The sequence below is a fragment of the Mirounga leonina genome, unplaced genomic scaffold (assembly GCF_011800145.1).
Source record: "Mirounga leonina isolate KUSES-001 unplaced genomic scaffold, KU_Mleo_1.0 Mir_126, whole genome shotgun sequence".
Taxonomy (NCBI): domain Eukaryota; kingdom Metazoa; phylum Chordata; class Mammalia; order Carnivora; family Phocidae; genus Mirounga; species Mirounga leonina.
This window is the reverse complement of record NW_023270314.1, coordinates 25,495,334-25,508,062: the sequence shown is the minus strand read 5'-3', so window position 1 is coordinate 25,508,062 and position 12,729 is coordinate 25,495,334. Positions and strand designations below refer to the sequence as shown.

Here is a 12,729-nt window from a genome sequence, read left to right as displayed (position 1 = left end):
AGCAGGAGGGCAGGGGGCTGGTGAGTCCAGGGTCAGGCAGGCCTCAGGCTGTGAGCAGAGCAACCTGTAAGTTCTCAGGTTGCTGACTGAGCAAGGCAGAATCCATAAAGATGAAAGGTGTGCTTCTTGCTCTAGGAGGAGGACTCGCGAGGTGAGGCAGAGCAGCAAACAGTCCCTGCGTGAGATGTGTGCCCTGATGGAGCGGTACCCTGGGTGCTGGTCACGAGCACCCCTTGGCTGCCTCCTGCCCCCACCTGAGCTATCACTTGCAGGCTATGTTATATTCAGCCCCAGCGGGATCCCCAAACTGGGCACGCTCTCTGCAACCTCTTGGTTTGGCACACCTTGTTTCCTCTGATTGGAGTACTTCTTCCTTCTTTGTATGGCTAATTCATCACCCATCACATCTCTGCTGTGACATGACGTCCTCCAGGAAGCTTTTGATGATGCTTCAAGTCTAGGTCGGGCCTCTCCTCTGCGCATTGTAACATCAATTCCACTCTTAACACAGCACTGAGCATATCAAGACGTAATTGCTTGTCTACCTGTCCATTTGTCAGCCTGGGATGTAAGCTCTTGGATGGCAAGGACCAAGTCTTGTTCACTGCTGTTTTCCCAGCATCATGCCTGGCAGGAAGTAAGCATTTCACAAGTGTCTGTTGGGTGAATGAATAAAAGATGAGAGGCCAGAGTAGGGTGCACGGAGGGATGGCATGGGGTGGAAATATATGGGCAGATCACTCAGGGCTTGTATGCCATGTTAGGAAGTTTGGGTTCTTCTGGAAGGCAATGGGGAGCCACTGAGGTCTATAAGTAGGGGAGAGCCATGATTAGTTTTCTATGTAAGGCCTTTCTAACAATATCATAGTGAGTGAGCTGGATGGAAACAAGTGTGAGGGCAGAAGGATGAGTATCCTGCAGTGGTCCCAGAGGAAGTGGGGTTGGGGAAGGACCTGGGGAACAGGGGCAAGGGTCTGTGTTGGTCAGGAGGTGTAGGGCAACACCTGGAGAGGAGTGGGCTGCTGGGCACTTGTTCTCAGGGCCTTTGCTGCATTTATCCTCTCCCCCACTGAGCTGCGAGCTCCTGCAGGGAAGGGCCTGAGCCCTCTTTCCCCTCTGCTTCCCCTGTGCCCAGGATAGCAGCCTCTGCCCTTGGCAGGTCCCTGGGGTGGGGGGTTGGGCTGGTGGGCTGGTGGAGTCTAGGAGGCAATCTCTCCCATCAGCAGTGTGATCCAGAAGGAGAAGCCAGAGTCCTAGTGATGTTAGATTGGCAAGTTTATTGAAAACCCAGCAATGCCAAGAACAGTACCAAGAGGCACCCCCCCCTTCCCAGACCTCCCTGGAGCTTGCAGACACAAACCCCCTGCAGTGGACAGGGTCGGGTCTCCTTCACACCACCACAGGGGCAGGGTCCATGCAGCAGAGCAGAGCTCATGCTCCATCGGCACCCACATGCACATTAAACCAACAACGCAAGAAGAGAAGCATTGAGGACATTTGCCACTCGGAGAAGAACCATCTCAGGGGGCTTAGGGATCCCTTGGGCCACCAAGGACTATGGATCCTTTCAGGTGAGGAAGAGAAGGAAAGAACCTTCTCCTGCCAGGGAAAGGAAGAAGGAAGCAAAGGGCAGTGGGCTAAAGACGCCTGCAGTGTGGACGTCAGCTCTCCATTCTCCAAATTAATCCAAAGCTATGGATGGCAATAGTGCCCAAGCACCTTCTTTTTGGCTTTCGACTCTTCTTTTTCTCCCTAGTGCACTGATTTGTGTAACTGTAAGGAATGTGCCTTTCTTCAGGCTGTTCAACTGAATGGTGAAGAGTGATCCAAAGAGCGGAAATGTGGAGTCAGGGAGAAGCCAGTCTACTGGGGCTGCAGAGAGAGCATCTAGGTGATGAAAAAAAATCCCCCGAGGACAGGGGCCAGGCAGATCAATCCCTGGGGAGAGCAGAGTTGCCTTCCTGGCAGTTGGGGTAGCTGGAGCCCCCTCTGGCCTAAAGTCCAGACGCCTGTGGGACAGAAGCAGGTGACATCGAGATGGTTCTTCCGGGGTTGGTGGCTCACTGGCGCTGGCCTCTCAGTACTTGGTCCGATGGGAGGTGGTGGTGGACATGAAGCGGACGCTGGAGCTGCGGCTGCTTCGGCCCCCACTGCAGCTGCTGAAGCCCCCCTCGGTGGGCAGCAGGCAGGGGGTGCTGGGAGCGTAAGCCTCGCCCATGAGCACCGAGCTGCCTCGGGAGCCTGCGCTCAGCAGGTCCCTGCTGGCCTTGATGACCTGGGCCCCGCCCAGGCTGGAATCACAGGTGCCGCCGGACTGGATGCCACTGCTGCCCGAGAAGGTGACTCCACTGTGGGAGAGGGTGGAGCTCGCGACCAGGGGCTCAGGCCCGCACACTATACCGCCCCGGGAGCTGCTTACGGCTGCGGGAGGGAGAGGAAACTGTCAGCGACACAGGCTGCCCACGCCTGGGGGCCAACCTCCATGCTGTCTGCTGGGAGCAGGGAAGGAGGGGACAGGGAAGGATGGTGGCACCGGAGGAAGTGGTCCCTATTGCCTACCCAGACAACACCCACTTTTCCCTTCTTTTGCCTGGGTGACTCAAAGGCCGTGACTCCACTAAAGTTAAACATTCAGATTAAAATGGGAGAATTCAGCCAGTTCCCCAGGTCGCATATAGTCATAAGTTGACTGTCATTTATATATGGCTGAAGTCAGGTTGGGCGGTGAGCTGGATTATCCAGACAACTGGAGCAGTAGCTCCCATAAAGCCATGGGGCTTCTCTCTCCTGATTATATCATGCTCCTTGGGGGTTCCCACATTGTCCCTCCAACAGGAGTCTCTTGCCAGTTCTCTCTTGACCCACTGATGTCTCTGCTCTTTAGCCCTCTGGTATCCATTGGGCATACCTCCATATCCCAGGATGCCAATCCCACTAAAGCTTGCTTAGACCAGCCCTGTCTGTAGAGGGCCCCCCCTCTCCTTCCCTCTCTTTTTACTGGAATCCTTCGCATCATCTGTGACCTCCACTCAAGCTTGACCTCTTGCAGAAAGCCACTCCTTGCTACCTCCCCCTCTCTGAGGGCAGGTCATCTGAGGATGAGTAGCTTTGACTACCTGACCCACCCAATGTAGCACTCAGCTCCACCATACATCTGTGTAGATTTGTACTTTTGGATCAGAAATCTGGGTTTGAGTTCTGGCTGTGCCACTGACTAGCTTTGGGACTTCTGGTAAACCACATATTTTCTCTAAGTGAGCATAAAGGGGAGTGCTAATGCTATTCCTCTCCACAGGGCTTGAGGGACAGGTTGACAATGGATAGGGCTCATCTCAAGATGATTTTAATTCTAGAGAGCAGGAGCTGGGCTTGCCTTCTTTGTGCCTACCTTCCCCTGCCCTGCAGTGCCCACCATAATCCCCTGCATGCTTTGGGCACAAACAATATTTTGCCTGGTAGTAGCAGCAGGAAGACTTCTGCTCATCCTTGTCCCATCCCCTGCCATGGGTGTGGGGGCGACTCCTTGGCACAGGTCTTTTCATTCCTTCTCTGGTCTTTGTCCCTGAAGGACAAGACCACTCAAAGGAAAAAGGCTGACTTTCTTCTGGAACCCTTTCCCCCCTATTTGGCCCTGCAAACCTTTGTGATTGCTTTCTCTAGGGAATGAAGGCTCTGGGGAGATCTCAGACCTCAGCTAAGGGATGCTCCTAGTCCAGGGGCTAGATGGTCCTCGCTCCCCTGACTTTCATGGCCAGCCCAGCATGGGCTCCTAATCCCAACATGAGCCTGAGTTTGAAGGAAATTTGCAGAGCTGCAGGAGAGGAATATGAAGAGGAAAAAACTTAAGTTTCTTACATATGTTTACTGGTCCAACACCTTCGCAGATCCTGGGGAGAGAAAGAAATAAGTGAGTTCACAAGCAGTGTTGGTCCCTGAAAAGCTGCTTGCTATCAGAAAGGCTTTCTTGGCAGAGTGGACCGGTGGTTCTTACCCTTAGCTTACAAGCATCCCGGGAGCTTTGAAAAAACACATGTTCCTAGACTCTGCTCCAAAACGATTGAATCAAAATATTTGAAGAAATGTGGTTTTATTATTATTTTTAAACAGATAACCAATATGCAAAACATCCTATGATTCTGGTGCACTGTCTAGAAACTTGCGTTTTGGAGGCAAAAAGCTGGAACCATCTTCTAATTCCCTGGCAAGGGCAACCTGACTAATATTTGCAGAGAAGATACTGCTACCTTTAAAGATCACTCAAATTGGCAATTCTTCACCTGGTCCCCTCTCCCATTTAGTCATTCTAGATGCCTAAGTCTGACCTCCCTCCGGCTGCACTGAGAGCTCTCACCGGATCTCCTCGCCCTCCAGCAGGCGCCTATAGGTGGCGATCTCAATGTCCAGGGCCAGCTTGACGTTCATCAGCTCTTGGTACTCCCGCAGCTGCCGGGCCATGTCCTGCTTGGCCTGCCGCAGGGCGCCCTCCAGATCCGCCAGCTTGCACTTGGCATCGTTGAGGGCCGCCTCACCCTGTTGCTCTGCCTCGACCACTGCAGCCTCCATCTTAGCTCGCTGCAGGAAGGGGGCATGCAGGTGGGCTTTGGCAGGGACTAGGGGATCCCCGGGTGGGGTTAGAAACACAGCCCCCCCTTCCTCCCTCTGGGGCTTTCTCTCCTCTCCTTTGCCCACCTGAGCCTTGGCATGCTCAATCTCTGCCTTCAGTCTCTGGATCAGGCGGGTCAGCTCATTGATCTCATCCCGTGTGCTGCGCAGGTTGTCACGGTGTTGGCCAGCTGTCACCTGCATCTCCTCGTACTGTGCAGGGAAAGGGGGATGTTATGAGGGTCCAAAGTTGGAGTGCAGACGACAGCCCCAACTGAGTTGGGAAGCCTTCGACTTCCACTGGGTCCACTCTGTCGTACATGAGTCTTACTCTAGCTAGGGCTGCCTACACCCCTTCCTCAGCCCCCACTCCCCTTCCCACCTTGGTCTGGTACCAGGCCTCAGCATCAGCCCGACTGCGCCTGGCGACCTCTTCATACTGGGCCTTGATTTCGTTGATGATTCCATCAGTGTTCAGGTCCCGGCTGTTGTCCATCTTCACGATGACCGATGTCTCTGAGATGTGTGACTGCAGCAACTGGATTTCCTGTGTTGGAGGATGAGCAAGACAGTTGGGCTCAGAGTCCCATCAGGGGCCAGGACTCTGCCATAGGGGCCCCAGAGTGGCTTCAGGAGCAGAGAGCATTGCTCATTTGTTCAGAGCAAAGTGATGAAACTGACCATCCAAACGGAGGACAAAGAAAAAGACATGAACAGAGAACTATTTCAGTTTGAAATGTTATATACTCGAAGACACCTCTTTAACTCCTTATTCACCTAGGTGAATACATGGGGCCTAGGAACTTGGCAGAGGAGAGTGAGAGCCATGCTAGTGTTGAAACTTTTCTTTGGCTTGTCCACAAAGTGACTGTGCTGGTCATGGATCATCGAGAGTTGATAATATTCTAGAACATGGTGGTCTAGGAATTCCTGTATCTCAAGTCCTTAATAGAACCAGGGGCTTGGAACTGGCCTGTAAGGGCTCCAGAGGGAGCTTTCTGATGCCTTTCTGCTCAGAGCCGGACATTAGCTCTGGCTGATTCTGTACCAGACCAAACAGACCATTTACCAAGCAAAAGATAACTAGTTCATTTAGCCAATTAGGTCAAACACAGTTTTTCTTACATCTACTAGCAAATCAGTTTTTCAGAGTCTTCTGATTGGTAGAGAGGAAGGGATGCTCTTAGACCCCAGTCTTTGGGTTGGCCAACGAGGAGTTGGAGCGTAGATCTAAGGAGTTTATTCATAGACCCGCTGAGAAGCCTGCTTGCTTACCTTCTTTTCTCCACTTGTAGATAAATTGACATTTAGAGGATAATAGATTGGAACAGGAGGAAGATGTACGATACTAAATGTTAGAAATTATGCCAGTCCAGACAAAGCCCCCCAGGAGTCCAGGCTAAGCACAGATCTCTTTGTTTGGCTCAGAGGGGATGAATGCTTACCGCCATATATAGGGTTTTCAGAAAGTCAATTTCCTGAGTTAGGGTATCTGCATTGGCTTCTAGATCAGACTTATTTAAGAAAGCTGTATCCATATCCTGCATAAAAGAGAGAAGGAGAAAATGGTCATCACTTGTGTACTGTTTAAACTTGGCAGAGTCTGGAGATGGGTGGGAAGATCAGGCCAATCCCCACAGGGCCAGGCCAGGCTTTGGGATAGGTGGGAGAGCCCTTGGAGTTTAGTGACTGTTGTTCTTCTCCCTACTACCTGGGGGCTGCTTGACATTTTTGAATGCATATTTATAGGCAAGGAGCATATGGGTAATCTAAGACTCTTAAAAGGCCATCTCTTCAGACCTCTGCTCTTGTGAAGACCCAATCCTAAATAATCTGAGGCCAAATCAGAACTCCAAAGGGGACCTGTTATGACCTTAGAGGTTCCACTCTGTGTGAGTGGCCCCAGACTCCACGGGGCTGCCTGGGCCGTTTCAGGTGGGGTACGGGGGGTGGGGCAGGTTTTGTCTTGGGAATATTTTCTTGTCTGGAGGAGAAGCTTGCTTGGACCTGTTGCTCTCCCTTACCTTCTTCAGAGCCACAAACTCATTCTCAGCGTTGGCCCGGAATCCCACCTCTTCTTCATACCTGGATGATAAGGATTGAGAGGGTGAGTTCTCATCTGAACTGACAGGCAATTACTCCCAACTCTCCAGTGAGCCTCTTAAGACACCTCTGCTACATCTAGGAGCACGAGTCCCTGTTGCCACCTACATATTCTCATCTACTTTGTCTCATCTTTAGGACCTTTTATGAGCCTGTGGCCCTCGGATTTTCCAAATCCCTTTTACTTTCTCAAATTAGATTTGGGGTCTGAAAATGTGGACCATTGCTATGCTCCTCTGCTAGAAAAGACTTGGAATCATTGCATTTGAACATAGAGAAAGTAGGACCCAACTCACTGCTGAACGTGAGCACTATTCTCAAAACCAGAGGGCTGTTTCTGGAGTCTACTGTCCATTCCCACAGACCAGACTAGGGACAAACCATGCCCAATTCCAAGACTCCTTTTTATTCAGGACCCACAGAGGGCCTCCTCCTCCTCCCTTACATATCATTGCCCCTACTAGGGTGAGTATTGAAACCAGCATTCAACCCCGGTTTGTACAGCTGCTGTTATTTGAACATGGCAGCTGCTTTGGGAACCAAACACTGCCTATCCTTGGTCTATGCAGTCTAGATGCCACTTACTTCTTTTTGAAACCCTCAAGGACATCCTGCATGTGGTTTCTCTCAGCCTCAAACCGGGCCCGGTCGCTGTTTGCTATGTCCAGGTGCCTCCGCAGGTTGGTGATATAATTCTCGAAGAGGGGCTCCAGGTTGCTCCTGGCACATTTCTGTTCTTGGAGGAAGTTCCACTTGGTCTCTAGGAGCTTATTCTGCTGTTCCAGGAACCGCACCTAAATCCACAGGGGCAAAGAAATGGCACCTGAAGAGCTTGATAGAGTCACCTACATGTCGACAAGTTCTTCAGGTGGCCAGAGATGACTCTCAGCCCCATGTTGACATTGTCCTCTTGTCTGTTGACTTTCATTCCTCCTCTAACTCAGTAGAAACTGGAAGAGTACGTCTGTGACCCCCTCTTATGCTCAGTCAGGCTCAGCTGCAAACAGAAGCTATTGAACCAAAGCACTTCAGTACCATGTCCTCTCTACCCTCCAAGAAAAGTGCAAGCTGGTGCACTGGGAAGTTGGAAAATTTGATTCTACTTGAGCTGGGATTTGCCTATATCTAAAAATGGATTGGCCATCCCTCACAGGGAATGAGGAGCAGAGTAAAGTATATTGGGGTGGGATAAGGCATTAGGAGGTGGGAATTCTCAGGTCATAAGTCATATCCACCATCCCAGATGCTCCATCAGCTGAGAATTGTTGAGCTGGAGGAGAACTTGGATCATTTGCTCCACCCCCTCATTTCAGAGATGAGGAACCTGAAGCTCACAGAGGTGAGTTTCCATTCTCAGATATAGAGGACTCCCGCTCCATGGAGACATGGTTTGTGGGATGTCAGTTCCACATCACTGTTTCTCTCATCAGTCTGAAGATCATGACTTCCTATAGTGGTTTCCTACAATTTCCCTCAATCTAGACAACTCAGCTGAATCTGGGTACCCCACATGAGGAGTATACATTCTTTCTTTTGTGCAAGAATTACTCAGTTCCATTCTCTACTTTCTTGAGCCTGAGCAGATGTGGCTACCCAGCCTCAGAGACTATGACAATCTCAAAAAGAACATGAAGATCTCAAAGGTTAAAACCCTTTAAACAGGTAGCCAACATCTGCCCAAAGTCCTAATGTTTCTAGCCTGTTTGGGAGATATTTCTAAGTGACTAGGTGCTAGGTCTTAGTTTGTCCAGATGCCCTCAGATTTGGCCGGGTGTTCCTCTTTCCTCCAGAAGACAAAACCACTGTCTTAGTATATCCCACCATGCAGCATTTCCTCAGGTTTGTCCTTGTTTTGCAGCAGAATGACCCAGAAATTGTATTGCAGTGCCTGAAAGATGTGGGTCAAGGCTGATGCCTCAGGCCTGGGTTCTTTCTTCTTACGGGAGAGGACACCCCAGTGCATTTTAGCTCTTACCATCCCAGACCCCGAGATTGAGCTGTCATAGGTACCTTGTCAATGAAGGAGGCAAATTTGTTGTTGAGGGTCTTGATTTGCTCCTTCTCATCCTTCTTCACCCTCTGGGTATTGGGATCAATCTCCAGGTTGAGGGGGGTCAGCAGGCTCTGGTTAACAGTCACTGCTGTGATAGATGGGGCTGCTGGAACTCCAGCTCCTCCAACTCTGTAACCAAAGCCATAGCCACAGCCACGGCCACTGCCAGCTCCAAATCCCAGACCAACACAACTTCTGGCCCCAAAGCCCAGACCAGCACCGCTCCCATCACCAAAGCCAAAGGCCACCCCCCTGCCAGCACCAAAGCCAGCTCCACAGCGGATGGGACGAGGGCCTACAGCTGCTCTCCTGGGTGAGCACGATCCAAAAGTGATGACGCTCCGACTCCCAAAGCTGCCAAGGCCCCCAAAGCTGGGCCCACTCCTGCAGGAGACAGAGCTGGCCCAGAAACGGTTCAGGTTCTTGGGGTTCACTGCAGAGCAAGAGCTGAAGTTGCCCATGTGGCACCCAGAGCTGACTCGGTAGGAACGGCAAGACATGATGGCTTCCTGGGTGAGGACAGAGCGGGGATTGCAGAGTGGGGCGAGCTGGAGCTGGGAGTCCCTCTGAGGCTAGTGGATCCCTTTCCCCCTTTTATGTGTCTGGGGATCTGAGGATTGGCCCCATAAAAATGCAAAAAAATCCATTTGGATGCATTTATGAGCTTGGGTAGTTAGCAGAAACTCTTCATGCCTGTAACCTTGTTAATAATGAGCCAATCTCAGACACACCTATTCTCCTCAGGATCAGGGCTATAACATCAAACCTATAAACATTAAAAACACATAAACACATAAACATTATGGTCCTATTTTTTCCCCACAAGTCCACCACAATTGCCATTATGGGGACATAAATTTGCTTTGGTCATAAATCCAATAGACTTTTTAACTGCAAGTGTGTGGCTAACCACCAGAAAGTTAGGATGGTAACACCTCCAGCAAGAGGCTCAAAAGAGGTGCATCCATACAGATATAACCCCCTAAATAGGTGGGGGTGTAAGGGGGTATGCAGAAGAGACAGGGTCTGCACAGCTGAGTAAGAAATAATGTGGTGAGAATATGGTTTATTGCATCTCTGTAGATGGATTAAGTAGTCCAAAACCCTTTTGTACTGTCTTATCAGTCTTCCATGCTCTGGTTTGGCTGCTTACATAAGAGTTGAATCTTCGGTAAAGCTCATTTGGGTTAGTATAGAAGCATGTCTGATTTGAGACACTCAGAAGAGATTAATTCATGAATTCATTACTTCTTTCCACAATTATCAGTTGCCAACTCCGTCTCAGACAGTGTGCTTGGTGCTGATGGTACAGAGATAAAAGACAGTCTCTATGCTGGGGGAAGATTTATCTTATCCACTGGTCAATATTTTTGTGGCGTAATTTGAGGCCAAAGCATGCCAATGGTTTGATCATGTACCTGTGTGGAAAGTTAACCACATGATTTTGAACCCCTAAAACACACATTAGGGCTGATCTATAGGCTTGTGTGCAGGTTTCCTGTGTTACTGATGAATCTCTGGTTAGGATAGAGAGACACAAAGCAATGAGCATCTGGTCTATGGTTATACCACCCTGAATGCATCTATCTTGGAAGCTAAGCAGGGTTGGGCCTGGTTAGTACTTGGATGGGAGACAAAGCAATAAGCATCTGGATAGAGAAGGAAAAGTTCTAAGCAACTGGATATTATCATTGTTACCAATATTGCAGATATTTCAGGACCCAGAGACAAGTGTTTTCTATTCTAGCATGTGACATGGTTCATCCTATTTGTCCCGTGCCTGGTGGAACTTGTACTTGACTGGCTGCTTGGGATCCTGTGGGATGCTTGGAAGGGGGTGTGTGCTTTTGACCTGAGCTATCCAGCTCGGGTTTTTACTATTTTCTTCCTTTCCAATCTCTACAGCATTTATTTTCTTTTGTCTTATGCATTAGCTAGGACTTCCAGGATGATGTTAAAAACAGTGGTGAGAGAGGACTTCTTGGCCTTATTTTTTAATTTTAGTGGGAAAACTTCAAGTTTCTCACCATTAAGTAGGATGTTAGTTGTAGGTTCTTTGTTGATGTTCGTTATCAAATTAAGAATGTTCCTAGTTTACTACTATTTTCTATAGACCCAGTTATCAAATGTATGACTAAAGAGAAAAGCAGGAAAGTAATAATGAGAGAATCCTTCTTGGGAAGATCGCTGGTGATCTCCACGTTGCTAACTGCAGTGGTCTGTCCTCAGCCCTCACTTAGCTTCTCAGCAGTATTTGACATAGTCAATCATTCCCCTTTCCTTGAAACGCTTTCTTCTTTTGGTTTCCAGACGCCATGCTCTCCTGATTTTCTTGCCATATTACTGGCAGCTTCTTTTCAGTTTTCTTAGCCAGTTTCTCCTCATATCCCCAACTTCTACACACTGCAGCATCCTTGGGCCCAGTCTTTGTACCTGTTCACATCTTTACCTACACTCATTCCCTTCGTGACATCATACAGTCTTATGTCTTTAAATACCATCTATCCACACTGATGACTGTCAAGGCATATTGCTCTGGTGAACATCTCTTCTGTTCTCCACACGTATATTTCATTTTTTAATTTCTTATTTATTTATTTATTTTAAATAAAGATTTTATTTATTTGACAGAGACAGACACAGCGAGAGAGGGAACACAAGCAGGAGGAGTGGGAGAGGGAGAAGCAGGCTTCCCGCGGAGCAGGGAGCCCGATGTGGGGCTCGATCCCAGGACCCCGGGATCATGACCTGAGCAGAAGGCAGATGCTTAACGACTGAGCCACCCGGGTGCCCCTCCCCTCAGTCTTTTCTTAACAGCGCAAAGTGATCCTTTAACAACATGTTAGATCATGTCATTTCTAGGCTCTTATGGTTTCCCATCCCACTCAGAGTAAATGGCATATAGGACCCTGCACAGTCTGCTCTCTGTGCACTGACCTCATTTCCCTCTATCCATCCTAACAGGCTCCAGCCACCCTGACCTCCTGATTGTCTGTCAAACAGGCAGGAAAAGTCCTGCCTCAGACAATTACCCACCTGCTCTTTTCTCTGCCGGAAACTCCTTTTCCTCAAATAGCTGTATGGCCGGGTCTCTCAACTCTCCTAGGTCTTTGCTCATAGGTCACCCCCTATTTAAAGCTCCCTCCCCCATGTCCTCTCTATCCCCCCTCCCCTAGTAGTTGTCACCATCAGAGGTCCTCTCCTGCATGGATTTGCTTGCTTATCTTCTATCTTCCCTAGCTGGGATATAAGCTCCAGGAGGCAGACACTTGGTGCGTTTTGTTCTCTGTGCCGCCAGTGCTTGGTGGAGCGGGGCATGTGGAGGGAATGCTACTTAGTTCCGTAGAATGCATGAATACACCCCAAAGATTCAAAGCAGGAGGAAAAGGGGGGAGAAAGGAGCAGGAAGTGAAAAGAAGAGGAATTCGAGCGTTTGGTTTTGGAGATACGTCAGGAAGAGGAGATTCCAGGATCCAAAACTCAAGTGCTCACCAGGGAGCCAGCGCAGTTTACCCTCCAGCTCTGGCCTCTTGCACTGAGTCTGGCTGCTTGGAGGGAAGGGCCAGGCAAGGGGATCCAGGAGATTGGGAAGGCGGCTGGCGGACCCTTAGGGAGGTGAAAGGGGGAGGAGAGGCATTGAGAACACCAACGAGGGTGCCAGGTGAACAACAGAGACTTGACATTACCCTTGGAGTCAGACAGACCTGGGTTCTGTCCCAGTTTTGCCACCTGCCAGCAGAGTGACCTTGGACGGTGGTGCACCAGGGGCAGAGTGGGGACAGGGCTCTGCTCCGGGTGCTTGTCTGTTGAGAACTTAAAAACGATAATATGACCAGCTGAAAGTCAGTCTGCTTTTTATTATCACTATGCACCGGCCATTCTGAACAGTGGGAGACAGCAAGCACGCCCCCTCCGTGAGTTACCGGTCACCTGGGGACGTCCCTTAACCTGTCTAAGCCTCAGTTTCCTTA

The 12,729-nt window shown here is 49.8% G+C and overlaps 1 protein-coding gene across 1 annotated transcript; it reads right to left on the bottom strand.

Annotated features, from left to right (window-relative positions):
* Positions 1–2,077: 2,077 nt before the first annotated feature.
* Positions 2,078–9,258, bottom strand: KRT84 (keratin 84). Its single transcript, XM_035002023.1, has 9 exons — positions 8,716–9,258; positions 7,291–7,499; positions 6,627–6,687; positions 6,048–6,143; positions 4,985–5,149; positions 4,690–4,815; positions 4,352–4,572; positions 3,856–3,887; positions 2,078–2,421 (listed from the first exon to the last, which is right to left on the bottom strand). The coding sequence occupies exons 1-9, from the start codon at positions 9,256–9,258 to the stop codon at positions 2,078–2,080; spliced, it is 1,797 nt and encodes a 598-aa protein (XP_034857914.1).
* Between the last annotated feature and the right edge of the window lie 3,471 nt (positions 9,259–12,729).

Coding starts and splice junctions, on each gene's coding strand:
- KRT84 (XM_035002023.1), bottom strand. CDS start 9,258: ATGTCTTGCCGTTCCTACCGAGTCAGCTCTGGGTGCCACATGGGCAAC. Junction 6,688..7,290: donor CTTGAGGGTTTCAAAAAGAA/GTAAGTGGCATC, acceptor CTTATCATCCAG/GTATGAAGAAGAGGTGGGAT. Junction 3,888..4,351: donor CTGGAGGGCGAGGAGATCCG/GTGAGAGCTCTC, acceptor TTCTCTCCCCAG/GATCTGCGAAGGTGTTGGAC.